This window comes from Dama dama, chromosome 9 (assembly GCF_033118175.1).
Source record: "Dama dama isolate Ldn47 chromosome 9, ASM3311817v1, whole genome shotgun sequence".
In the NCBI taxonomy this organism is placed as follows: Eukaryota; Metazoa; Chordata; class Mammalia; order Artiodactyla; family Cervidae; genus Dama; species Dama dama.
Genome location: NC_083689.1, coordinates 55,434,464 through 55,462,011, shown reverse-complemented (window position 1 = coordinate 55,462,011; position 27,548 = coordinate 55,434,464). Strand labels below are relative to the sequence as shown.

Here is a 27,548-nt window from a genome sequence, read left to right as displayed (position 1 = left end):
TATTGGCATGAAACAATGGTGATTTTCACCCTGTCCTAAAACAAACAGCTGTGACTTACGTTTCCCAGTGACTTACGTTCACTGCTAATGTCATGCACCATCGGGTTTCGTGTTCTCTCGTGTTTCCATTAAACCTAGATTCTCCCCCTGGGATGTTGGCACATTGTGGGGGGCACACTGTGGTGAGCACATTGTGATGGGCTGGCATGCTGGGTGTTGGGAAGAGGCTGGAACTAACTTGAGGAGAACTTGTCCCTGAGCGACATCAACCCATGGGAAATCTGCCCTCCTGACTCCCCACCTTCACCCCCAGGACAGCCACGGCTCACCAATCACAGCCAAGCCCGGACACAGCCTCTAAGTTCTTCCCCATAAGGTTAGGGCAGCCACCACCACTGAACTTCACTGGCACTATTTGGCTGTCCTGCTTGATTTATTACAGTAATTGGAAAAGAAAAAAATAAATCTGTTCCTCAAACTGTAGTCAGTTATACTGCTTCTCAGATTGTGTTCCTTTGGATTGTTTTATGAATTTTCCCGTTCTTTTAATGAAAGTGTTAGTTGCTCAGTCATGTCCGACTCTTTGTGATCCCATGGATTGTGACCCATCAGGCTCCTCTGTCCACGGGGATTCTCCAGGCAAGAATACTGGAGTGGGTTGCCATGCCCTCCTCCAGGGGATTTTCCCAATCCAGAGATCAAACCCAGGTCTCCCAAATTGCAGGCAGATTCTTTACCATCTGAGCAACCAGGGAAGGAGGAAGGAAATCTGTCAGAAGAGATTTTTTAAAAATAAGTTTGAATAGTTTTTAAGCATGGAGAAGTGTGGAGGAGAAGACATTTAATGGCCTCTTTTCTCACTGTCTAGATCACTCCTATTGATATTAGATAATTATTATAATATTGGACTAGTAATACATGTATAAGGTTCAAGATTGTAAATATTAAAGTATAAAATAATATAAAAGTATGAAAATATAAAATAGAGTATAGAATAACAAGTGATAACTTCTGTTCAGCTTTTCTAATGGTAACAACTATTAGCTATTAATAATTTTTATGTGTCCTTTCAGAAAAAGTCTATATATGTATACACACATTTTTAAAAACTTACCAAACAAAGGGAGAGAAATAATGCTCTATGTTATGTTCTGCACCTTGTTTTTTTTTCCTTCTTACTAAATAATACATCTTGGCATTCTTTCCTGATTCACCCCATTTGTTTTATCAGCATATGGTTTCCCAACGTATGGACATGTCATAATTTAATCAGTACCCTATTAATGTCAAAACATCTTTTAATGACTTCAGTGGGCCTCTTGGCAGTTGATAAAGCTATTCAGCAAAAAGAGCGGAGGGACCCTTATTTCATTCATTCACTCAAACTCCTACAGATCCAAAGATTATTTCAGCATGGTCCAGAACATCTGGCAAATACAACTAGAAAGCAAAGCATCAGCAGAACTAGGGGTGGGGGAATGGTATGAAAAAAACCATCTGTAATGCACCAGAGTGAAGATGACTTGCAAAGATCATAAGCAGGTAATGTTGACAGTCCTAGAAGACTCAGTCACCTGATGGGGCCAGGTGGGGTCACTCTGAGTGCAGCACCGCTTCACACAGACTTCTGATTAACATGTCTCAGAAGTCTCTGGCACTGAAAATACTTTAATTTATTCATAATGAGTTATTCATGACAACTGCTGAGTCTACTGAGCCACCTGTACTTTCCTATCACCAAGGTATCTTGATAGTATGCCAATCTATCTATTATCTATCTATCTATATTTTTTAAACTATTCAGGCAAAGAGACTTTTGCTTTGTCCAATTCTAATTCTGCCAGGGATTTGGGATTCTGCCAGGGATTTGGGGTGGTTGGTTCAGGTAAAACTGAAACTAGTCTTATTTTACCACTTTCTAACTGTGTGTCCTGGGCCTATCCTAAGCCTATGAAATGGAAATAATAATACCTAACCCATCAGTTCAGTTCCGTTCAGTCACTCAGTCGTGTCTGACTCCTTGCAACCCTGTGGACTGCGGCACACCAGGCTTCCCTGTCCATCACCAACTCCCAGAGCTTGCTCAAACTTATGTCCATCGAGTCAGTGATGCCATCCAACTATCCCATCCTCTGTCATCCCCTTCTCCTCCTGCCTTCAATCTTTCCCAGCATCAGGGTCTTTTCCAATGAGTTAATTCTTCACATCAGGTGGCCAAATTATCGGAGCTTCAGCTTCAATCCTTCCAATGAATATTCAGGACTGATTTCCTTTAGGATGGACTGATTTGATCTCCTTGCAGTCCAAGGGACTCTCAAGAGTCTTCTCCAACACCACAGTTCAAAAGTATCAATTCTTCGGCGCTCAGCTTTCTTTAAGGTCCAACTCTCACATCCATACATGACCACTGGAAAAACCATAGCTTTGACTACAGGTTGTTGGAATGATCAACTGCGACAATTTATGTCTATAGGAAGACACATGGTCTGCTCCCACTCATGTATTTAAACACACATCTAATGTGTGAATCTGCAAAGAGAGATGTCTGGGAAGATGTTTACCAAAATGCTAATCTTGGTTTCCTCTGGGGTTGAGATTTCTTTTTCTTTCTTTTTCACATTTATTTATTTGGTTGCACCAGATTTTAGCTGTGGCATGTGGGATCTTTATTAGCAGCATGTGGGATCTAGTTCCCTGACCAGGGATCAAACCCCAACACCCTACATTGGGAGTGTGGAGTCTTAGCCACTTGACCAACAGGGAAGTCCTGGGGTGGGATTTCTTAAGATATTTTTCCCTTTATTTTTCTCCATACTGCTTGGGTAGCTTTGCTTTGGGGAGTTAAGGGGCTTTTTTTGTGTGTATTACTTCATTTTTTACAACAATTAAGAATACTTATTAAAAAACATAAAGCCATTTTCAAAATGAGATAATGCATTTAAAAATCATATATAGTAAGTGCTCAATCAATGATAAATGTTTTACTGTGAAAATCTATCTTGAAAAGATAGCTTTTTCAATTCCAGAAAAATCACAATTTAACTATATTTAAATCTCAGAAAGCCTAATTTTTAAGAAATTAGGAATTAGTCAGTGCTGGGTTTAAATCTTAGTTTTACATCTCTTTTTTCTCCTTTCAATCTTTTTAGATGCTATATCTTAAGCAAAACACTTTGCTACTTATAACCTTGGTTTCTCCATCTGTAAAATAAAATGCTTCTTCCCTAATCCAATCACCCAAAATTCTACACAAACTTCAGAACATTTTGTGTTTCCATTTACCTTGAACACACAGAATACCTAGAGTGCTTGTGACTGTCACTCTTTAGAGCATATAATAATGGAACCTTGCCATGCCAACACAACTAATTCACTACATAATATCTACTTCCTTTTCTCTTTACCAGCAGCACTTGGATTTTACCCAGGGCAGCAATGCGCCCAATTAAAAATGCTCACCTCGGACTTCACTGGTGGTCTAGTGGTTGAGAATCCATCTGCCAATGCAAGGGATGTAGGTTTGATCCCTGGTCCAGGAATATTCCACAGACTGCGGGACAACTAAAGCAAAGCACCACTCCTACTGAAGCCCACGTGCCCTAAAGCCCATGCTCTGCAACAAGAGAAGCAACCTCAATGAGAAACCCATGCATAGCAACTAGAGAGTAGCCCCCACTCACTGAAACTAGAGAAAGCCTGTGCACAGCAATGAAGACCCAACACAGTAAAAAAAAAATTAACTTCTCAGATTTCCTTGCAGTTAGGGGTAGCCACGTGACCCAGTTTGACCAAAGAGATATAAGCAGTACTCATATGTTTCTTATATAAGGAACTTCTAAGAAAATTGGCATATACCTGATCAAAAGGGAGATACTCATCTGATATATATTCTCTGCCCTTAAATCTTCCCTCTGTTCCCACCTAAAGCACGGAAATGATATTTAGAGGAGCCGCAGCAATCTTTCCAGCTACAAGAGCCACACATTAAGAGTGACAGAGCCAGAAAGCAGAAGAAACCAGATCCTTGATGACTTCATAGAGATGCTGTCCTAATCCTGGCCCTCATACTCTAAATTTCATGTTGCATTAGAAAAACAAATCTTTAGCAGGTTAAGCCACCATTGTTGGGATTTAGGTATATGTAACCAAATTGTCAGTTCAGTTCAGTTCAGTCACCCAGTCGTGTCCGACTCTTTGCAACCCCATGAATCGCAGCACGCCAGGCCTCCCTGTCCATCACCAACTCCCAGAGTTTACTCAAACTCATGCCCATCGAGTCGGTGATGCCATCCAGCCATCTCATCCTCTGTCGTCCCCTTCTCCTCCTGCCCCCAATCCCTCCCAGCATCAGTCATGAGTCAACTCTTCGCATGAGGTGGCCAAAGTATTGGAGTTTCAGCTTCAGCATCAGTCCTTCCAATGAACACCCAGGACTGCAGTCCAAGGGACGAGAAGAGTCTTCTCCAACACCACAGTTCAAATGCATCAATTTTTCGGTGCTCAGCTTTCTTTATAGTCCAACTCTCACATCCATACATGACCACTGGAAAAACCATAGCCTTGACCAGATGGACCTTTGTTGGCAAAGTAATGTCTCTGCTTTTTAATATGCTGTCTAGGTTGGTCATAACTTTCCTTCCAAGGGGTAAGCGTCTTTTAATTTCATGGCTGCAGTCACCATCCGCAGTGATTTTGGAGCCCAAAAAAATAAAGTCTGACACTGTTTCTACTGTCTCCCCATCTATTTCCCATGAGGTGATGGGACCAGATGCCATGATCTTAGTTTTCTGAATGTTAAGCATTAAGCCAACTTTTTCACTCTCCTCTTTCACTTTCATCAAGAGGCTTTTCAGTTCCTCTTCATTCTTTGCCATAAGGGTGGTGTCATCTGCATATCTGAGGTTATTGATATTTCTCCCGGAAATCTTGATTCCAGCTTGTGCTTCTTCCAGCCCAGCAATTCTCATGATGTACTCTGCATATAAGTTAAATAAGCAGGATGACAAGATACAGCCTTGATGTACTCCTTTTCCTATTTGGAACCAAATTGTAGTCTCAAGCAAATATACCATCTTATAGGGTTACTATGAGAAGTCAAACAAGATACTGTTTGTCAAGTACTCAGCCCGGTGCCTGAAACATGGGCATAACTTGATATTTATTGAAGAGTTCCAATCTTCTTCCTAGTAAGACGGAACTGGAAACTTTCAGAGAGCATGAATTCATAACAGAAAGCTAAGAACTTTATTTGTTCATTTGTAAAGTTCTTAGTGGGCTTCCCTGGTGGCCCAGTGGTAAAGAATCCACCTGCCAAGCAGGAGATGAAAGTTCAGTCTCTGGGTTGGGAATATCCCCTGGAGAAGGAAATAGCAATCCACTCCCATCTTCTTGTCTGAGAAATCGCATGGAGAGAGGAGCCTGGTGGGCTACAGTCCATGGAGTCGCAAAAGAGACGGACATGTTAGCGACTAAAACAACAGCAACAAAGCTCTTAGAATGATGCCTGGCACATAAGAAGCACTTTATAAATATTTGATTAAAAAATACAATCCTAAAAAATGATTACTGAATGCCTACAATGTACCAGGCACTATTCTAGATGCTTGGAAATACAGACATGAAGACAACGTTCCTGCTCTTAGGGTACCTTCATTTTAGAAGGAGCAGCAGGAGAGGAACAACATAGAAGAAATGGTCATGAAAATAAAGAGGATGATGTGATAGAGTCACAAGATCTCCTAAGGTGGGGTATACAGGGAAGGCCTCTTATAGGTGGTGACCTTGAAAGTAAAATCTGATCTGTAAGGAGGCAACTCTGGGGGGGAAACATTGCTGACAGAGGGAGGTTTATCAAAAGCTCTAAGGTAGTTATTATGAGTCTGGCATTATGGAGAAAAAGTCAAATGAACTTATCTATGAAACAGATTCAGGCTCACATAGAGAACAGACCACTCTGCTGTAGAGCAGTAATTAACATAACATTGTAAATCAACTACATTGCAATAAAAAACAATAAAATTAAATTTTAAGAAAAAGTAGATTGAAGTATAGCTTATTCAGACTCTTTTGGTAGTCAGAAGCCTACTGAGTTAGAAAGAGTGAAAAAAGTTGATATTTATGCTAAGAATCCAGGATGACAGGACCCAAGGATGAACATCTAGCTGGACCAAATCTGTACTGCATCCAGAGACTTAAACACCAGTAGGACTCCTCATGCTTCATTTACCTCTCTAGCATGGACACGTATTTCATTCTTACCTTCCTCCTGGAAGATCAGCTCCATCTGCTCTTCTGAACCATAGGGCAGAAAACCATGACCACTCATGTTACATGGTATAGCTCCAATCATGAACTCCTCGTTCAGCTTCCCAGGGAAGCTCTCTGATTGACAGACTTGAGTCAGGTCCAGAAACAGCACCAGGGCTTCTGGGAGGCCACTGAACCCTGAGGTCAAGACAAAGGTAGTCACTTGGAAAAGGGGAATCGTTGTGAGCCAGGGACAAACCCAAGAGGTATCTGCCTCACCTCTAGAGCAGCAGTGCCCAAGACAAATACAATACCAGACACAAAGGTAAACCACACACGCTATGTAAAATTTTCTAGCAGACACATTAAAGAAGTACAAAGAAGCGGGTGAGCTTAATTTTAATAATATAGTGACTTAATCCAACACACCCCAAATATGATTACTTTAACATACACAATACGAAGATATTTACATTCTTTTTAACATACTAAGTCTTTGAATCCAGGGCCTATTTTACAATTGAGGCACGTCTCAATTCACATCAGCCACAATTCAAGTGCTAAACAGCCACACCTGGCTGGTGGCTAGTGCAGTGGACGTGTGGGTCCAGATGTCTTGGCTGAGATCTGGTGGATGCTGCTACCCATGTCCATCCAGCAGGCCCAAGGCTGTAATGATCAAGCACAACCTTCTCTTGCCTTCTGCAGTTGTCATGATTGCGTGTCTGCTCTTGGGCTCAGATAAATGTGCAGGATTAATCATCACTGGCTTTTAGAGTGCACACAGCACAAGCACATTTTGCTGCCAAGTTGCAATTACAGAGTTCTTTCTCTGATGGATTCAGAGTTAATGTCTTTGCACTTCCTTTATTCCAGAAATGAAATTAAAGCCACTCAAACACACACACACAAAAGGCCCACAGCAACCTGCAGCTCCATCAGCAAATTGTTCAGCCTTGGTAGGAAGGTCATTAGACTGGCTTTAGATAGAACCCATAAAGCATCAGGAAAACAGATAAATGTCAAAATACTGATCGCTCAGCTATACTTCAGCTTAGCCTACCCAAAGGTAATAAATGCATCTCTCCAAAGGGGGTCTGCTTTCTCTTCACTTTGCTGTATCTAGGTACTATAATACCCCTCTTTCATTACATACATGTCTCGCCCAAGTGTTAGGCAACACATATGTAAACAGGTCAGATCTGCTCCATGTCACTTTGATAGGTTGGTTTCTCTTCTATTGATAGATTTTTCAGGTGCATTTTGTTGAAAAGACCGGATGTGACTGATTTAGAAGTCTTTTATTTCTCTGTCTGGAGGCAATTTGTAATGGTGGCCTCATAATTTGGTAGCTACTACACATCAAGCCAATATGAACTTGGGCAAACTTTGGGAGATGGTGAGGGACAGGAAGGCCTGGCATGGTGCAGTCCATGGTGTTGCAAAGAGTTGAACATGACTGAGCAACTGAGAAACAACAATACATCGAGCACTTATCATATACCAAGCAACGTGCTAAATGCTGACACACACGATGTCATTTCATTTTTGCAATGTCATCATACCTATGTAATATTATTAACACACCCCCACTTTCCAGCGAAGGAAAGTGAGGTTTATGAAAGGTTAAGCATATTATTTGAAGTCATATGACTACAAAGTAATGCAGCCAAGATTTGAACCCAAGTTACCTGATTCCAAGGCTTTAGCTGTTGATGTCTGCACATGAATTTGGCATGGTTTTTGAGATAGAAGGCCATCAAGTCTTGCTTTCAAGGGCAAGCACTTTTTACCAAAAGGCATCTTTGAGGCAGGGTATTCAAGAAGCGAGGACAATTGGAGTGAGGTCACCAGTGGACAGGGCTTGAAGGTAGCAAAAGGAAGCTCCTCTTCTGTAGGGAAAAAAAAAGACAGACGTGCCAATGACTTTGAGTGCATTGGGAGAGTGCAGTTGACCAATTTTGGCAAAGAAGAGCTGAACTCCAGGCCTCCTCCATGGTAAACCAGCTCTGACCTTACTCTCTGCAGCCTCAAGCAAAGCCATGTGGCTCCCAGAGATGTAAAGATAATGACTCTGCCAGGCCTCCCAGAGGACCGATTTGGATTAACTAGATAATGGTTATACACTAGTTTGAACAGGCGAAGGGCCCAATAAAATCTCTACTCAGGCCTTTTTAGCACAGTACTGAGCCCCTGTTGATGACAAATATTAAAGTCAGATTAAGCTCTCTTTAGTTTTATGGCTTAAATTGAACCATTTGGCAGTACTAGGCCAGACAAGCAAAAAACAGCATGCCCACATTAAACAGCCAACTCAACTCTGAGAGACAGCACCAGTAATGTTCTCAGATCTTGAATTTTTAAAAATTTATTTATTTATGGCTGTGCTGGGTCTTGTTGCTGCTCAGACTTTCTCTAGTTGCTGCGAGTTGGGGGCTACTCTTCGTTGTGGTAGGCAGGCTTCTTGTTGAGGTGGTTTCTCTTGTTGCGGATCATGGGCTTTAAGGCATGTGGGCTTCAGTAGTTGCAGTTCCCAGGCTCTAGAGCACAGGCTCAATATTGTGGTGAGCGGGCTTAGTTGCTCTTTGGCATGTGGGAGCTTCCAGGTTCATGGATCTCCTGCATTGGCAGGCATATTCTTCACCACTGAGCCACCAGGGAAGCCCAGATCCTGAATTTAATGTTGGTAATTTCCAGTGGAGGGCAGGAAGCAGATCAACATCTGTCGAATGACTAAATACAAAGATTTGATGTTTACTCAAGCACCTACGATGTGCCAGACAGTGGATTACATTTCTCTGATCAATATTTTGCCTGGACATTGGAAATGCTGCCACATCAGGCTGAACATGGATTTTTTCAACAGTAAGTGCAAAACGAGCAGTAAAGCAAACCAGCAAACCATCAATCTTGCTCGATAGCAAACTATCAATTTCATAGAGCAAAAGAGAAACTGAAAATCCAACAGTTGCTCTCTTGAAAGGATGACCCTGGAAGATGGAAATCTTCATTTGCCAAACATAGGGTAAGTAACAGAATTTTTAGGAGCTATTTTGATAAATATAAATTGAAAAAATACAGAATATTTTCATCCTTTAAAAGGACCACATCTACTCAGATTTCCACAAGGCAAGAATAAGTAACTTCCAGTTAGAGATGGAAGTCACATGTCAATAACCTCTCCTTCCCACAACTCTTTTTTTTTAAAGTGAAGGCAAGTTTATCTAGAGAGAGACACATTTCATAGGCAGAATGCAGTCCATCTCAGAAGACAGGAGTGGCCCTCCAACTCTTAACTGAAAAAATGTGAAATGTGCAAGTTTCTGTACAAATAACCAGGCAATTGTCCAACTGGTCTCAAAAGGGGCTAGACCTTGTTAATCATCTAACACCTTACCTCAAGTGAGATAAACACAAGAGAAGTCATTGTCAGTATTGTCTCAAACCATGTTTTATTTATTCATTCATTCTTTTATTCATTTAACTAAAATATATTGAGGGTCTACTGTATGCCAGTACTGTTCTAGACATCAGTGAAGAATGAACAAAACAAAGATCACTTGTCTTCCTGGAATTTACATTTTAGCAACTTCTTTCAATTCACCAACAGAACCCAAGGACACTTCAGTTTGTGGTTTAACAAAATGAAATAGCCTTTTAGGTAGTATTCAGATTTTTTTACATTGATACGTTCTTTCAGCAAATATTTACTAGGTTACTGGGCTACTCTGGAGCAATACAAATGTGAATGAAGGTAGCACTCTCTGTCTAGATGGGAATGTACAGCATTTATAGAAAAAAATTAAGGAATGAAACACCATGAACAAAGCAGAAGGAATGCTGTGGTAAAATCAGAGAAGAAGATTCAGCTTCATGGGGGAGGTAACTAGATGGCATTTGAATTAAGATTTAAAGGATGAGTATGATTTGCACATGTAAAATGAGAGGAGGGTTCAACGTACTGGGGTGGAGGGCAGTCTGTAACTGACCAAAAGTAACTGACCTTATCTTCTAATATACATTGTGGTAAAACAAAGTCCAAAAGCTGCTACAGACTGAATGCTTCTGTCCCCACTAAATTCATATGTTAAAGCTCTAATCCTCAATGAGATGGGAGTTGTGGGAAGTAATGAGTTCCCGTGGGTGGAGCCCTCATGATGGGATCAGTGCCCTTATAAGAAGAATCATGAGAGGTATTATTCTCTGCCGTATGAGAAGACAGCAAGAAGGCGCCATCTGTAAGCCAAGACGAGAGCCCTTGCCAAAACCAAACCATGCTGGAACCCTGGTCTCAGACTTACAGCCTCCAGAACTGAGAAATCTTTGTTGTTTAAGCCACCCAGCCTATGGCCTCTTGTTCAGTTTGACTAAGCAGCAATATAGCAGTCTAAACTGCCTAAGACAAAACCAAAGATTTCAAAGAAGTTTTAAACTTCTTTATCCAAATGAAGTTTTAGAGCATCTGGTGTCCTCAATTCAACTGAACACTCAAGGTCTATCTACAATGAAGTCAAAAGAGTGGAAAATTGATTTTATCTCATATGCCCACTGTGGAACTGGCTGCTAGAAGTGTTATGTTATAAATAATCCTGAGGCTTTATTAAGGTTCAGCAGGAAAGGGCCTGTGATTGATTAGTGATGTCTGCCTCAGGCACAGGATTCAGACATGGTTGTTGACTTGCTTGCCATCCCTGGGTTCAGGTCAGACACCTGAATTACCCAGTGAGGAAAGCTCTGTAATAAAGATTTTGAAGCTGTTTTAGCAGCAGAACTCTTTGCGAAGATGAAATCTTACTCAATGTTCCAACTTTTTAAATCTTTTTTTGTTTTTTTGACTGCACCTCATGGCATGTGGGATCTTAGTTCCCCAGCCAGGGGTCAAACCTGTGCCCCCTGAAAACAGGAAGTCTTAACCACTTAACCAGCCTTAACAACCACCTGCCAGGGAAGTCTCGATATTCCAATATTTTGGAATGGGGCTGCCCTCCCTGAAACAGGGTAGGGAGTAGTCTAGAGCCCCACCCACTCACCCTCCTCATCACTCATCAGAGAGGTACTAGGAGCACAGCCTGAACCATCACCACTTCATGGGATTGTGGCTTTCTGTGTTACCAGAGAGCATTTAGTAATTTGTTCATATGAAATTCCACAAGAGGCATGATCATCATCATTTTACAGATGCTGAGGCCCAAAGAGGTGAAGGGGTAAGCCCCAGGATCCTCCCTCTTATTTAGGCTGGGGTCTCATATGTCTCTCACTCTGCAGCTCCATTACAGCTTGTCTTCTGAAGAAGAGAGCTGAGCTGAACTGAAATAAATGCAAGGAAAAGGGGGATGATCCTGCCCCTCTGTGTCAAATTCTGTCTCACTCTGCCTTCACTGTGTATCAATTCCACAAGCCCCTTCATCAGTGACACATTAGAGGTCTGCAATCTGGAGCCACTCGGGCTCTAGCATGACTCACATTTCCTCCTCACTGCAAGAGCTGAGGCAACCTGAGCACACACTTCCTCCCCTCTCCTTGGCTGTTCCAAAGAGAACCTGTCATCTCTACCTGGACAAGAGTGTGGGGTGGAGCTGCAAAGGGCTGAAACAGTGGTCAAGGTGAGTCCCCATGTAAGGTGTTTACAAATGACAGCACATTTGTTATCTCACCATGCTCACACATCATCCCCACCAACACTTCCATCCTGGACCGCAGCAGTACCTACCCTCCCACCTCTTCTCCCCTCCTACCTTTTCTCCCCTCACCCACGCTGGCCTCTCTGTAACCCCGTCCATTTTCTGCCCTGCAAGCTGAGATCTTTTGATAACATACGTCTGACTGGGTCACTCCTTTGCTCAAAGCCCTTTAACAGCTTCCTGTTGTCCTTGGTACCTGATGAAAAGAGTGCTTACTTGTGACAGTGTGTGGAAGTGTGTGCATGCGTGTATACACACACACTCCTGCAAGGGAGGATGGCTTACGATACTTAAACTGGGACATTACAATAGTATAGGCTCCCTTTGATACACAGTAGGGTATATGTCTTGTTCATGTATATTTATGTAGGTCCTGACTCACTCCACCGAGGGACTGGAGCAGCTGGGTATTCAGTGTGCTTCCTGGGCAGGCAACAATGGGAAGCATTCTCAGCTATGCTTTGAAAACTTCAATCCTGTTATATAAACCAACTACAATGCAAAATAATAATAAATGAGTATTTTATTATCCCAAAAACTCCGACAGTAAACTAAAAAATGACCTGCCTGAAGAGGTACTCTATCACAACCTCCAGAAGATTCCTGGAGCAATGAAAGAGTATTCTGAGGCGCACTGGGAGAAACTGAGTCATTACTTAAAGCAGTCAGTGCCAGCCCTCCTCTTCACGTTACTCAGGGACACTTGTTTATTTTTAGAGATCTTCATCATTTTCAGTTACACAGGAACTATACCACTGGGGAGCGGGAAATTTCTCCTTTTACCCCTCTTGAGTTCTTGTGGCTGGACTAAAAATAAAATTCACAAGAGATATTATGGGAGAAGAAGAATAAAATTTCATGCACATGGAGGTCCCATAGAAATGGGACCTGAGAAGTGGCCAAAGCAAGCAGCTTTTATAGATTTTACACAAAGAAACAATAATGTGCAAGGAACAAACAGGACAAAGAAAGTAGGTTTGGGGTGATCAATTAGTGAAGAATCTAAAGAGCCAGTTTGGACTTGGGGCAGTAAAGAAGTAACACAGTTTGTATACACAGGCTTCTTGGCCTGACCTCCTATCTTTGGTGATAAGGGCGTTCTTCTACCTCCAGATGCAGGGAGGGCACCTTTCATGTGAGATGGATTTCCTGCTTCCAGGGAGACAATAAGGAAGTCAGGGTGTCCCTCTTGCATTGAAAGTGAAAGTCACTCAGTTGTGTCTGACTCTTTGCAACCCCATGGACTATACAGTCCATGGAATTCTCCAGGCCAGAATACTGGAATGGGTAGCCTTTCCCTTCTCCAGGAGATCTTCCCAACCCAGGGATGGAACCCAGGTCTCCTGCATTGCAGGCAAATTCTTTACCAGCTGAGCCACAAGGGAAGCCCAAGAATATTGGAGTGGGTAGTCTATCCGTTCGCCAGCGGATCTTCCTGACCCAGGAATTGAACCAGGGTCTCCTGCATTGCAGGCGAATTCTTCACCAACTGAGCTATCATGGAAGCCCCTCTTGCACTGGCTGTTTCTAAAGTAATTTTAATTCAAAAGAATCAATATGTCATAGAGGCACATTTGGGGGTGGCCTTCTCTGGACCGCAAAAACATGAATATATTTTTTGCTAGAAAAAATGTTAAACAATATCCACTCTCTACTCAGAAGTACCCACTGTAGCCATTTGGTATTTTGTGTCTTTTGTTTTGTGGGGAAGTTGTTTTTGCTCTTTTCCTACAGGGGATGTATTCTCTGTACTCTACAACCTGCTTTACTCATTTGACATTTTGTCTTGGCCTATTTCCCTTTCCGGGTATGCAGATCTACATTGTTCTCTGTAATCACCACATTCTGATTCCACTGAATGGGTGTATCATACTTTATGGATGGGTTTTCCTCTGAATGATCATTTAGGCTGATTTTCTGATCTTTTGTTATTACACCCAATGCTGTATGTGAAAATTATGCACAGGTAAAGACAAATTCTCTAAAACAGAGAAGAGGAATTTTTGAGGTAAAGCATATATATACACATATAAAATTTTAAGAGATACTCCCAAATTACCCTCCAAGAGGAAAGTTCAGGGATCTCCACGAGGCAGTGACGCGCTTACACAGGACTGCTGTGTACGTACTCTTGGAGACTGTGTGGCCTAAAACTGCCAAGAGTCGGATACAACTGAACTCAACTGAACTGAAAACTGATATAATGTTCACAAGCAAAAAGAGGCATGCAAATTCATATACTAATACAAACTCTAAAAAATGAAGCACCATTTTCACTGTCATCAGGGATTGGGGGTAGAGAATGGGGAGCATAAAGGATTTGTCAGAAGAGCAACCCCTTCCTCCCCTTTTCCTCCATCAGGCTGTGTTCCTGTTCCTTCCCATTATCTGACTGAATAAAGTAATATGAAGGGAGAGGGAGAGGAGGGCTTCAGACAGGGCAATTGAGAGCAAAAATTGGCATGTGCTATTTGACTTTGGGGCTTCCTTGGTGGCTCAGTGGTAAAGACTCTGCTTACCAATGCAGGAGATGCAGGTTTGACCCCTGGGTCAGGAAGATTTCCTGGAGAAGGAAATGGCAATCTACTCCCATATTCTTGTTTGGAGAATTCCATGGACAGAGGAGCCTGGCATGTTGCAGTCCATAGGGTCACAAAGAGTTGGACATGATTGAACAACTAAACAACTAACACTGATTTCAAGAGGCTGCCATCACCAGACTCTGTGAGCAAACTGCCAGTGGCTGGTTGTACTGACCCAGATGGAAGTTTGCATGCCACGGGCTTCTCTCTGGAGATGCTCCGCTCCTCAGCTTGTGATGTAATAAAATCATGAGCATCCTGATTTCCCCAAGTCTTCTAGCCTTCAGACATTACCTTTTCATTCAATAACCAATAAAAATGACGGCTTTCCCTATTTCACATCCTGTGGCAAAGACACCTCCCTTCTCATGGTCTGTATGGGTTCCAGGGTTGCTTATGTGTCCCTGGTTACTTCCTGTCCCTGTCCTGTTCCTGAATCTGCTCCTGGCCTCTCAGCTCTCATACCTCTCTCCATGCTCATCATTGCTGCTATTCCTTCTTTAGTTTTCCCAAATACTGACGTTCTTCTGAAGTTTGTGGGTAAAGGAGAAGGGTCACAACACAATGTCAAACAGAAAACATTACAACAAATACCAGGCACCACTCTTCTGAACAACTCCTTGACCACTGTTCCCTGGGGGAGCTGCTGACTGAACTTCTCAGGCCCTGGCCTCATGGCAACTTGCCAGGTCACTGCCTCTCTCCGAAGGCCCTCTGCCATCTCCCCAGATTTCTTTCAATTGCACCATCCAGGGAACAGCTTCTCAACTCCTACTGCTTTCTTCTTATTCAGCCCCATAGTGGACTTCTCCTGGTCTTATGGAGTGGTTGACCGGTCCTATCTGTTCACATCCATGCCCTGCTACCACTGCCTACGTGGCCTTCGGCATGGTACTCAGCCTCTCTCAGCTCCAGTTTCTTAGTATGTGACAGGGATTGCACCAAAATGTATTTGAAGTGCTTAGCACAGTCCCTGGTACATTAGATCTAGGCATCCATCATGACACCCTCTCTCATGCTGGGAAATGATGCATTGAGGCCTTTACCGCTCAGAAGAGCTGTTACTGCCCTGAGTTCTGCCTCCACCCTGGGACACATGCTGTGCTGTGCTTAGTCACTCAGATGTGTCTGACTCGTTGCAACCCCATGGACTGTAGCCCGCCAGGCTCCTCTGTCCATGGGGACTCTCCAGGCAAGAATACTGGAGTGGGTTGCCATGCCCTCCTCCAGGGGACCTTCCCAACCCAGGGATCGACTAGCAGCTGGCTTTTTAAATATTACTTTCTTTCCTATTAGTGTGTCGTAGAAAAGCTTCCTTCAGTTTAACTCCTTAGGGATGTTGCTTGTGAAATGCACTAGTTCTCAGGGGTTTCATGAAGAATGGTAAAAGAGGTACTTGGGCAACTTAAATGCTCTTCCTCCAGGCCACAAGGCAGAGATTCAGTACAACCTTCCCCCTCTTTGACCTATGCTACCCATCACTTCATGGATGGCACCTGCACCCATCCAGGGGTTCAAGGCCTGGGAGTCATCCGTGAGTTCACCTTTACCTTATCTCCTCTCCCCACCCCCATCAGACCCCCAGCAAGCCTTCTTGAGGTTACAAGCAAATTCTCTATACATACCCCTCCCCCAGGCCAGCCCCATGCACCAAGGCCACTGCAGCCAATCCTTGCTGGACCCCTGGCTTCTGCTTTTGCCTTCCTGCATTCCATTGTCTAGCAGGCTAGCAAAGCCATTTGAAAATCTAAGTCAGATCACTTCCCTCTCTTACTTAAAACCCATCAGAGCTTCCTGTTGTTCTCAGAATACAATCCACGCTCTGGGGAGAGGCTGTGATCTTGCAGCTGCCTCTCAAGCTCCATCCCCCGCTGCTCTCACAACTCACTTCCTTTCTCCTCCTCTAAAACCCTGGAACATTCCTCATACCCTGTGACAACTCCATGGCTCCTTCTCAGCTTGACAATTTCTGCTCAGAAAAACCTTCCTCAACCACCCACTCTAGCTCAGCCGACCCCCTCCAATTTCTCTGTATCATCTTGCCCTGTTTACCACCTTCCAAATCTCTCTGTATTCATTTGTTACTGTATTCCCCCCACAAAACTGTGAACTCCCTGAGGGCAGGTGATCTGTCTTGTTCACTGTTTTGCCCCCTTCCCCTGGCAGAGTAGGCACAAAATATATACTTATTGAATGAATGAACAAACATTGATGGACAGATCAACCAGGAAAATGAGGAGGAAATTTCCAGGAGAACGTGTGTTCTGTGGAGACACTCCGAGGGTGGGGTCCCTAGGGAGCTCTGTCTCCTACCGGAGCCCAGTTCCTCCCTGTGAGACAGGTGTAGATGGGAGCCAGGAGTGACAGCCCTGAACTCTCCGGGGCCTCCGGCGGCTTCCGGAGAGGGCAGAGGGAATGGCTCCCCATCACTCAGAAACGCCTCGACTGCCTCAGGGAAAGGGCAGAGCTGCTGTCTCCAATGCTGATTACCACACAGCGGCTGCCTTCCTCCACCCACCAGAGAGCCCACTGAGTTGCCATAGCAACAGAGGACTGTGCCAGAGTCCAAACAGGGATGTCTGCATCTCCCAGCACGTCTTCTGGGGAGGGTGAGAAGGGGGAGGGGCGGTCAGACCACAGTCATGCCCTGGTTCTGTCCGCCTCTGGTCTGTCCTGGTCTCTAAGCAAATCACCTCCTCTGCCTCTTACCCCCACCTCCCTTCAGAGTCTCCTGCTGTGTTCTCTCTTCTGTCAGGGAAGGAGAAGGGAGGGATGGCCTCATCTTTGTATCCCATCCAGGCCCACAAATTGGCCAGAAGAACAAAGGACAAGGGCTCTCTGAGGGCTCATGGCTCTCAAGACTGCTTTAAAAATGTTTTCTTTTTAAACACCACTTTGTTGGTCTAACTGGTCACCTCCTGGAGTTTTTGAGGCTTTGTTGGCTGCCTTTTTGGTATCCCTAAAGAAGCAAAAACCTCGCTTTTGCTCCCCAGAAGCTAAATGCCCTTTGGAGAAGCTGCTGAGAAGTTTGTGTCACGTGTCAAAAGGATGACAATAGTATCTACCACTCATTGAGTGTGTGAATATATCTCTTCTCTCAATCTTCACAACTGCCCTGGAGGGAAGGTGCTATAGTCTCTCTTTACATGTAAGGAAACTGAGGCTCCCTTGTTCCTGGAGTCACACTGCTGCTAAGAGGCCAAATTGTCATCTGACCACTGCCCTCTCAGATGCTGAAACCCAAGCTGTGGCCACTACTCTATACTGGGAGGTACCAACAGCTCCAGGAAATGACCACAGTGAGTTCACCTGGCCCCAGCCAACCCCCTTGGGTCCTCACATGGCCCCATCCTGGCCCCAGCGGTCAGCACTTGTTGGCTCAGGCCCCAAGTCGCATCACCCCCACAGGGATCTTGACGGCAACTCGCTCAGAGTGGGAACAAAGGCAGCTTTTTCAGCCCCTTCTTTAGAAACCTTGACTCCACGCCACAGAAGCAGCCCCTCAGATTGGCTGCTACCATGGCAACTGGCTGCTGATCTCTGTCCAATTATGTCAGCCCAGAACTGCAGTGCCTCCGTGTCCATTTCCTGTCCAGCTCCCCAGCCTGCTAGCTAGCCCCTCTGACCTCCAGGCAGCTTTGAATGCCTACGCTTTCTAATTACAGCTGCCTTTCAGTTCCCTAGTCCTGTTGGAAACCTTTGTAATCTGCATTAAAGGACTCCTCCTCCCAAGAGCCCGTTTTTTTTCATACTTGGCCTCTGGCTCTTTATTTGTGGTCTATGAAGCACTGATTGTATTACCCAGCCTGGCCCCCAGAATATGCACTCAGTCGATGCTCAGAGAGCTTGGACACAAATTTCAACTGAACTATCTGGCACCAAGATCTTTCTGCTGCAGTCGTGATCTTATATGGGTTTACAGTGGCTTGATTTCAAGTCTGATTTCTTCATTCATTCATTCAGTGAGCCATGAGCACCTACTAAGTTCTAAGCAATAGGGTTACCATGTTAAACAAGACAGAATGGAACTTTACATTTCCCCAGGGAAGAGGGATGATAAAGCAAACAGGCAAACAAATAAATGAAATTTGTGGAAGCAGGAGCTGTGATGCAGGAGCTGAGGGGCTCCAATCCTAGGCTGGACATTTCCCTTTGTGCTCATATAAGCTCTCAACTTGTGGAGGGAGGGGGCCCTCCAGAGGAGGGGGTGGGCAGATGGTATTTGGTGTCCAGCGGGCACTTCTGGATGAAAGTGGCAAAGACCAACCTCAGGGAGAGGGGTTCTTTTTTATTTTGTTTTCTTTTTTTTTTTTCAGGGAGAGGGGTTCTTTAGGCAGTGACACAGCTGTGGATCTGAGGCCTGACAGTTACCAGGACTCCATCCTCACCTTGTGTCCTCTCAGGACATCAGCATCTTTCCTTCTCATTGCAGTGGCTTTTCCCACAAGACAGGAAGTGTGGCTGCTGACATAACCTATGAGTTTTACTTTTACAGCCTCAGTCATGGAAGACAGCCTTACCTCAAGCACTCTTCCATTTCAAGACCAAAACACCAAGAGCAGAGACTCATTGCCCCAGATGAGAGGTTCCCAGGTTAGGCCCGGGACAGGTTAGGCCTGGTCTAACCAGTGAAAGCCAAGGATGGGATCAGAGTACGACAAGGAGACTTCTAAGTTCCTGGCTAGTGCTCTGTGGTTGGGGGAAGGCAGACCATCCCAGGGTCTAAACCACTCTTACCAAGTGAGACCCACCACTGTGTGCCCCCCTCCACTCCCTCACCCTCGCCTCACCCCACCCCATTTCATATTTTTATGGCCTCAATTCTATTTCAGAGAGGAAGCTTTGTGGGTTGTGCCCCAGTTCAGTCCCAGCTCTTAAGGTAACCCTCTGATCTGGGGGCTTCTCTGCCCGCCTCACCTGTGTCGCCCTCATGTGGAGTCCCACCCACTTCATGCATGAGGAACAAGTCACCATCAACACAGGCAGGGACAGCAAGTTTTACTGATGGTCTGCGGGTGACAGAGACCAAACACCCCATTGTTCAGAATAAGAGCAACCTGTGGTCCGATTCTTACCATCTTCTATCCTTAGAGCTCAGCCTGAGGGTCTTACATGGTTCCCCTCCCTCCCAATCTCACACCACACACCAAGCTCGCAGCAGGCACCTGCAATTTCCTTATTACTTTCTATTGCAGAGGTGTTCAGCTATCTGCTTCCACTCAAATCAGGTTCCCAAGCCAACTCTGGATATCCTAAGAACACACTAATGTAATTTGCTCAACTAAAAAATCTCCATGCTGAGCCTACACAGGACAGGAGAAGCTTTGGAACTGCAGTTACTGGTTTAATTTATCCACTCTCAAATGCTTAGGGCTCCCATCCCCAAGGACCAGAGCAAGGACAGGAGGTGGGGGCAGAGGAGTTCACCCACAGACTCCGATTTGACCCGAGGATAAGGCCTGTCCTCCTTCCTCAGTGCTGAGCTCTTCTAAGTCTGACTGGGAAAATTTACATACAGTATATTCCACTAGGCCTTCTTTGAGGTGACGACTTAAAAAAGAGGCACAATGTGAGAATTGCCAGTTAAGTTTTATTTGGGGGCCAAATGAGGACTGCAGCTGCGGAGCAGTTTCTCAGAGCTATCTGAGGTGCCATCTCCTAGGCTGCAGACCTCATTTTGTCCCAAATAAAATTTAACTCACAACTCTCATGTTGTGCATCCTTTTAAGGTGACAGAGGTTAGATGGGGTCGTGTGCTTGGATGCCTGAGACTTCCTCCAGGGATGGGCTAGAAGGTCACACACTACTCAACACCCAGAGGGTGACACAGAGGAAGGACCAGTGGCTCCCAGCCTGCAGAGGTTGGAATTGCCTTAGCAAGGGACACAAGATCCCATTCAGGGAAGATAAACAGTAACATGGCTCTGTTACCAGGGTTATTGCCCCAGAATCATACCCTCCCTTCCTCAAATAGAAACCAATTACTCTTATCTAAGGTTCAGGAGGAAGCTACAAAGAAGAAAAAAAAACAACTGGTTAGAACCAACTCAGCCCAAGATGGCAGAAGACTTGACTTTCAGTAGACCGTGAGCCTCTATATTCTCATTTTAATACATTAGCATGCTAAATGGCATATCTGCCAGTGCCACAACAGTTGACAATTGCCATGATAACAACTGAAAAGCCCATACAAGGGCTGAAAAGGAGAGCTGCCTTCCAGATCCAAACCACACTCCTGTTCTCAAATAACTCATGAATATTCCCCCCACTCTTTTTTCAATTCCCTCCCTTTTACCTCGACCCTCCCACATTTGGTGTCTCCACCGGAAATGGGGTGAGAAGTTGATTTGTGAGAGAGGTTCCTGCTTTTCCATTCTTTGGTTGCTGAATAAAGCTAGAGCTGCTTCAGTCTCAGCATCAGTTTCACTATCAGCTACAAGTATCTGATCAGAAAAAGAACCTCCTGGCCAGGACAGAGGGTCTTGCTCTCGGCGAGGACCGCAGCGTGAGTCCAGTCGACCAACGCGGTAACAGGTCCTCCCTCCCACTGTCAGTAATACTGCCAGCTGAAAAAGTCCAAATCCGTGCCTGCATTTCCAACGCCTGAACTCTTCACCCTCAGTGCCGTGGGGCTCAGTAAATGCTGACCGACTTGCCTCCTCTACAGCTCTCTATTGGATTTGTAAAGATTCAAAGATGACAGTCATCTGGGAAGATGTGCCTTACATGTTTCCAGCTGCCTGAAGCTGTTTCTGTGAATAATCAGAGCCTTCCCTGTGACCTCAAAAACCTGTGCAGAGGTAGACTGCCCACAAAGGGCCCTCATGCTCAAGAGCCTTGTCTTAGAGGCTATTTTTAATCTGGAAGGATGAGGGGCAGGGATGGGGAAACCAGCTACCCATGCTACTTTTCTCCTGTACTCCCCCCTAGAAGTTCATATGAGGAGTTACCAAGATCCTGGTGCTCATTTTATAGAAGACTGGTTCCTTCTCATAAGCTCAGGTTCCCTAGAGCCTAGTCTTATTATGGACCCCTCCTGACTTCATGGCCTAAGCAGACTGAAGATTTCTGGAAATGCATCTGACTTTGAATCTAGGGGCTAGAGACATGGTCTTGAGGTCACTTTCCCTCCTTACAAGAGGGAAGAGCAGGTTAGTGGAATGGGCAGAAAGCAGGCAACTTGGGTGATCTGTCCTAGCTCTGAGAAAGTCTGACAGTGAGCAGGTCAACAACATCTCAGAACCTTGCTTTGCTCATCTGTCATATGCAAGGCTTGATAGTTTTCTAAATCATAGCCACTCATCTCCACCTTCATACTTTTTGTCACACCTGTGTATCTCCTGTCCTATTATATACTTAATCTTTTTTTTTCTGAATAATAACTTGGCTCCACGCTAAGCAATACATCCATGAAACCACATATTTACGGTGCCAGTTTTATTTTCTTGACTATGTTGTAAAACAAATATTTATTTTTAATCACACTCACCTGTAAAATCCCCGAAACCATCCTGAGTACCAAACATACGGAACACCCTTCAGAAACACTGGATTAGAGTGCCACTTTGGTTCCTGATATCTTCACCCCTATCGTGAAATTCTAATAACCCCACAAAGGAAAAGCAATTTCAGAAAGAGAAAATACATTATTCCTGAGCCAACAGCCAGCATGATCCTTGAAACAAAATTGCTGTTGTTTTGACAGCTTCTCTTCTGCTATCGCAGTTTACAGCACCCAACTCTTAACTCTAACTTCCTGAGTCTGATAAGTGTACTGGGCCCCAGCCACTGCACTTCTCTTTGAGTTCCACGTGGTTTACCAAAGGCCTCAGAGCCAAACGGCCCCAGGTCTGCCCCTGTGTCGGTGGTGGGATTGCTCTGGCCCAGAGGGAAAGGGCTAACTCTTCCACTCCCAAGGGGCTTAAGGGTTGGCCTTTCCTCCTGATCAAGTGATCCCAAGGTTAGAGCAAGTCTTTGTTGGGTTGGCAGCCTCATCTGACTTCCTTCACACCCTCAATGCTTCCTAGAACGCTGGATGACATAGTCAAGGGGATCCTTGGCTGGGAACTCTCTTCTCTGGTAAGAAATTGGCCAAGTGTGGAAGAGGAGAGCTAGGCAGCCAAGATGGGGAATACAAGATGCTCCCCTGGTGAGAGAAGTCGTCTCTGACACTTGCACAGAGAAACAAAAGCCGAGCAGATCATCAGCCAAATCACCCAGGTTGATCTTTTGCCACCTTAGGGGTTCTCAAATGTGGCTGATCATCAGAATCACTTGAAGGATTTTTAAAAAATAAAGCAAAAATGAAGTTCAATGCTGTTACATAACAATTCTCCTAGGGGTTTACTCATGACAAATAAAAACATGTTTATAGCAGCTTTATACATAATAGACAAAAACAACCCTAAAAGTCGCCTCAGGAGGTGAAGAGAGAGACAAATCAAGGCACTGCCATATGGTGGGTGCTCATGCATGCACGTCTGCTCGGTCGTGTCCAACTCTTTGCTACCCTGTGGACTGTAACCCGCTAGGCTCCCCTGTCCATGGGATTTCCCAGGCAAGAATACCGGAATGGGTTTCCATTTTCTTCTCCAGGGGATCTTCTTGACCCAGAGATCGAACCCACATCTCCTGTGTCTCCTGCACTGAGGTGGATTCTGTATTGCTGAACCATCGGGGAAGCCCCATGGTGGATACTACTCAGCAACAAAAAGTAATGAACTGTTGATGTGATCCATGCAACAGCAAGAATGGATCTGGAAAACACTGAGAAGTAAAAGAAATGAGATACAAAAAAGTGAATACTGTATGATTCTGTTGATATTCAAGAACAGGCAAAACTCACCTCTGGTGATAGAAATCAGAACACCGGTATCTATGCAGGGTGGGGATTGATTTAGCTTTCTAGGACCATGGAAGGACTTCCCTGTAGCTCAAGTGATAAAAGAATCTGCCTGCGATGCAGAAGACCAGGGTTCAATCCCTGGGTTGGGAAGATCCTCTGGGGAAGGGAATGGCAATCCACTCCAGTATTCTTGCCTGGAGAATTCCATGGACAGAGAAGCCTGGTGGACTACAGTTCGTGGGGTCGCAAAGAGTTGGACATGACTGAGTGACTAACACACACACAGGACCACAGAAATGTTCTATATCTACACATTTGCCAAAACCCATACAATTATACTCTGAAGATCTGTGTATTTCACTGTAGATAAATTTTAGCTTAATTTCAAAACAAAACTAAAAAATATATCCTCCGACCCCATCCCATTCTCACTGAATCAGAATCTCCAGAGGTAGAATTTGGAAATTTATATTTTTAAAAACGTCCCTAGGTGATTCTGCTACACAGCCGGACTTGGGAACCTTTGGCTCCAGAAGCTTTGGTTGACTCTCTCATTGTTTACCAGATTTAAGGAAGTTCCACTGCTGCTACTATAAAGACTAGCTACAGTAACAGCTATTGTTTATTGAGCACATATTATGCTCTCAAATTCTTCCAACAATCCAGTAAAGCAGGCATCATTTTACAGATTAAAAAAAAAAACCAAAAAACTGAGAGCAAGAAACTTGTTCAAATCATACAGCTGGTAAGTAGTAAAACCACTTAGCCCAAGTCTTCTTTGCTACAAATACCTCATTCTTTCCACCATTCATTCATTCATTCAAACAATCAAAAACAAATAAGTATTGTGGGCCTTCCCAGAGCCAGCCCATCTGTTGGGCATGATGTGGTATCCAACCTCCCTGAGAAGTCTCTAAGAAGGAGTGATGGGTGAGTGAGACGAAGTCTGTAAGGCAGCATTTCCCTTTGCTCTGAAGACTTAAGAAGGAAAAGCGATCCGCGCCTCTTTTGATTTTAATTATTTAGGTGGTTTGGGAAAAGGCAGGAGGTTTATGGCTATATAAGTGGAGCTAAAGGAAGCCTCTGTTGCTTACTTTGGGAACTTTCCAGAAGCTAACACCAATCACCAGTCACGTTAAAAATGGGTTAAAATCATTATCGGATTATGAATAATTCACAAGGCACCCCCTGTTACCCATTACATTTTGTTCTACATAATTGCCTTCTGGAAATCTGCTCCCAGTGAAGGGAATTGGGAGTAGGCATGAAATTGAATATTTCTTCCTTTGACAAGTAAATTTAAGCAAAATTGTGAATTAGTTTCAGTCCACTGCTGCCTACCTCCTCTGAGTTGATAAGACTGGTCTTGTACCCCTGCAAAATAACTGAGCAAGGAGAAGAGTCCAGCTTTGCTGAAAGGAGAGTCAGCTCCAGCTCCTGTTCATTCAGGCAGTGTCCCAAGGGTTCTAAATATTGCAGAGGATTCAGGGTGGGATGGGGAGCTGGAGGAGGGATGTCTGGGGAGAAGCAGAGCTAAACCACAAAATGAACTCTGGATAGTATGATTCAAGGATGGGAATAACCACGGTAATAATCTTTTTAAAAAAATTGAGATATAATTTATCCTTTTAGAGTATATAAGACATTGTACTCTGCCTCTGGCAACCATTAATCCCCTTTCTGTCTCTATAGATGTGCCCGTTTCAGACATTTCATACAAATGGAATTATGTAACATGTGGCCTTTAGTGACAAGCTCCTTTAACTTAGCATAATATTTTCAAAGTTCATCCATGTTGTAGCATGTATCAGTACTTCATTCCTTTTTGTTGCTGAACAGTATTTCATTGTATGGATATACTATATCTTTTTATCCATTCATCATTAATCCATTAATATATTATTATTAATAGATTATCCATTATTAATCCATTAATAGAAATTGGTTTGTTTCTCATTTTTGGCTATCATGAATAATGCTACTATGAACAATCATGTATGCATTTTTGTGTAAGACTTATGTTTTCAGTTCTCTTCAGTAGATATATAGGAGTAGAACTGCTGGCTCATAAGGTAACATATGTTCAATTTTTTGAGGAAGTGTCAAATTTTTCCACTGTGGCTGCACCATTTTACATTATTTGCCCCCTCCTCCTCCCCCAGCAATGTATAAGGGTTCTGCCCTTTTCTAGCACTACCTTTCTCTAGCAATACCCTTACTTTATCTTCCTGGTCAAAAGTTATCTGTTCCAAGTACTAGTCACAGCTCATCTAAAAACCTAACCTACATTACTGGTTTCATGTGTCATCTCTCTGGATAACATATTCACAATTTAAGAAAAGTTTCCCGGAGATACAATAATACATTATTCAGGACACATCCAAATTCAAAACATCTGAAGCAGAAAGATGATTTATTTACTTGTATAGCTGGGAAGATAGTAAGGCAGCTTACAGACTCTAAGGGAGAGTTACAGGAGCCAAAGCTTCAGCTTCAAAGTGAATCAGTCAATCTCTTTCTCTCTCTCTAATAACCTAATAGAAAGGTTATTCCCACCCCCACCTTTCTAAGTCTCCCTCTTACTTCTTTGGTTCCCTCCTTCCATGATACTCTCTCCATATCTCAACTCTGTAGCCTCAACCTGGTCTCATTCCACATCAGGTTCTTTCCATGTGCAAGAATGATGGCTGCCAGCAACTCAGACTTCCATCTTCCCAGCTTAGCAGCCCCAGGGACAGTTTAGATCTAGGGACAGGGACTCTCTCCTAGCATCATGTGTATTATTTCCATCTGGATCAATCATGTGTCCAGGAAAATGAAATCTAAAGTTTGGCCTACATTGGCTTCACACCTACATCTGTGGCCAGTTCAGGAGGGGAATAGGGAAATAGACGAATAGGGTAGGAGGTGAGAGGGACATGCTGGGCAACCAAAAATAATCACTGCCAAAGACCTTCATTCAAAGGGGAGGTGCTAGTGTTAGACATTTCTGGCATCATGGAAATTCCAAGATCATAGGCAAATGGGCCATTGTGGGAGAGAAAGGACCCGACAACAATCCCAGAGCTTATTCTGTGTCAAGAGCCAGCCCTGGTCTGGACAGTCTCCTGGGGTAACAGAGGACACTGCTTCCCTGGAAAGCCAACAGGCACTTTTCAAATTACAGGGCAATACATGTCACTGCAGCCCACATGGAGACTGGGGCAGACCCACCACTTAACCTGATTACCACCTCCTTGGTTATTTCATTCTGTTGCAATTTTACTTTTTCCAAATGAGTGGAACAAAATCTTTTTTAGAAAATGGAGGAACTTCAGTAATTGAAAACATTTTCTATTTTACTCTTGGTGGGTTCCAAAATCTGAAAAGAACTCTCAAGGGACTTCCAAAACTTCTCAAATAAAGTTAAATGGCTATTACGGCCCACACATTCAAAAGAGAAAATGAGCTGAATCTTTAGATGTGAAAATTGGAAGACCCTGAGAGGACCACCTAATTCCCCTACTCATTTTACTCAGGGAACAGTTGAGGCCCAGAGCTGTAAGAGGCCTGTCTGGTCAAACAGATAAGAAGTGGCAGAGCTACTAAAACCAGCTCTCCCTGCCCATGCCCCTTCTTGACTGGGCCTCTTCTTGTCTGCAACTCTCCCTTATGAGCACAAACTTAAAAAAAAAAAAAAAAAATTTAGCATTTCCCCGGAGGTATTGTGAATAAGAATCTGCCTGCCAATGCAGGGGACAAGGGTCTGATTACTGGTCCAGGAAGATTCAACATGCCTTGGAGCAACTAAGCCCCTGCCACAACTACTGAGCCCCTGCACACTAGGGCCTGTGCCCCCCACCAAGAGAAGCCACTTCAAGGAGAAGTCCATGCACCACATCTAAGGAAAGCCCTCGTTGCAATGAAAGACCCAGCACAACCACAAAAAAAAAAAAAAAAAAAAAAAGGCTCCAGATACATAGTAAGGGCATAAGAAGAAGGTGCTGAATGGTTGCAAAGAATTTCCAGTTTTAATTCTTTCTTTGGGCATTGCAGGAGTCCAATCTATGCCTGGGGGAGGCTTCTTGCTGAAATAAGCACTGCGGGTGCCATATTCCAGCTGTGAGTCACAAACAGCACAGGAAGCCTCTTAATGAGGTTTTTCTGAGTGAGAGGAGAGTTCTTAAGGGCGAGGAAAGAGGTGCAGACATTTTT

At 44.1% G+C, this 27,548-nt stretch overlaps 1 protein-coding gene across 1 annotated transcript in view; it reads right to left on the bottom strand.

Annotated features, from left to right (window-relative positions):
- The window catches only part of LOC133062894 (uncharacterized), a 62,580-nt gene that overhangs the window by 10,625 nt on the left and 24,407 nt on the right, over positions 1–27,548 (bottom strand). Inside the window, exons 3-4 of the mRNA XM_061152245.1 lie at positions 7,938–8,138; positions 6,259–6,444 (exon numbers count right to left, since the gene is read on the bottom strand). Of these exons, the coding sequence (XP_061008228.1) occupies positions 6,259–6,444; positions 7,938–8,138 (387 nt within the window). The remainder of the gene's footprint in view (positions 1–6,258; positions 6,445–7,937; positions 8,139–27,548) is intronic.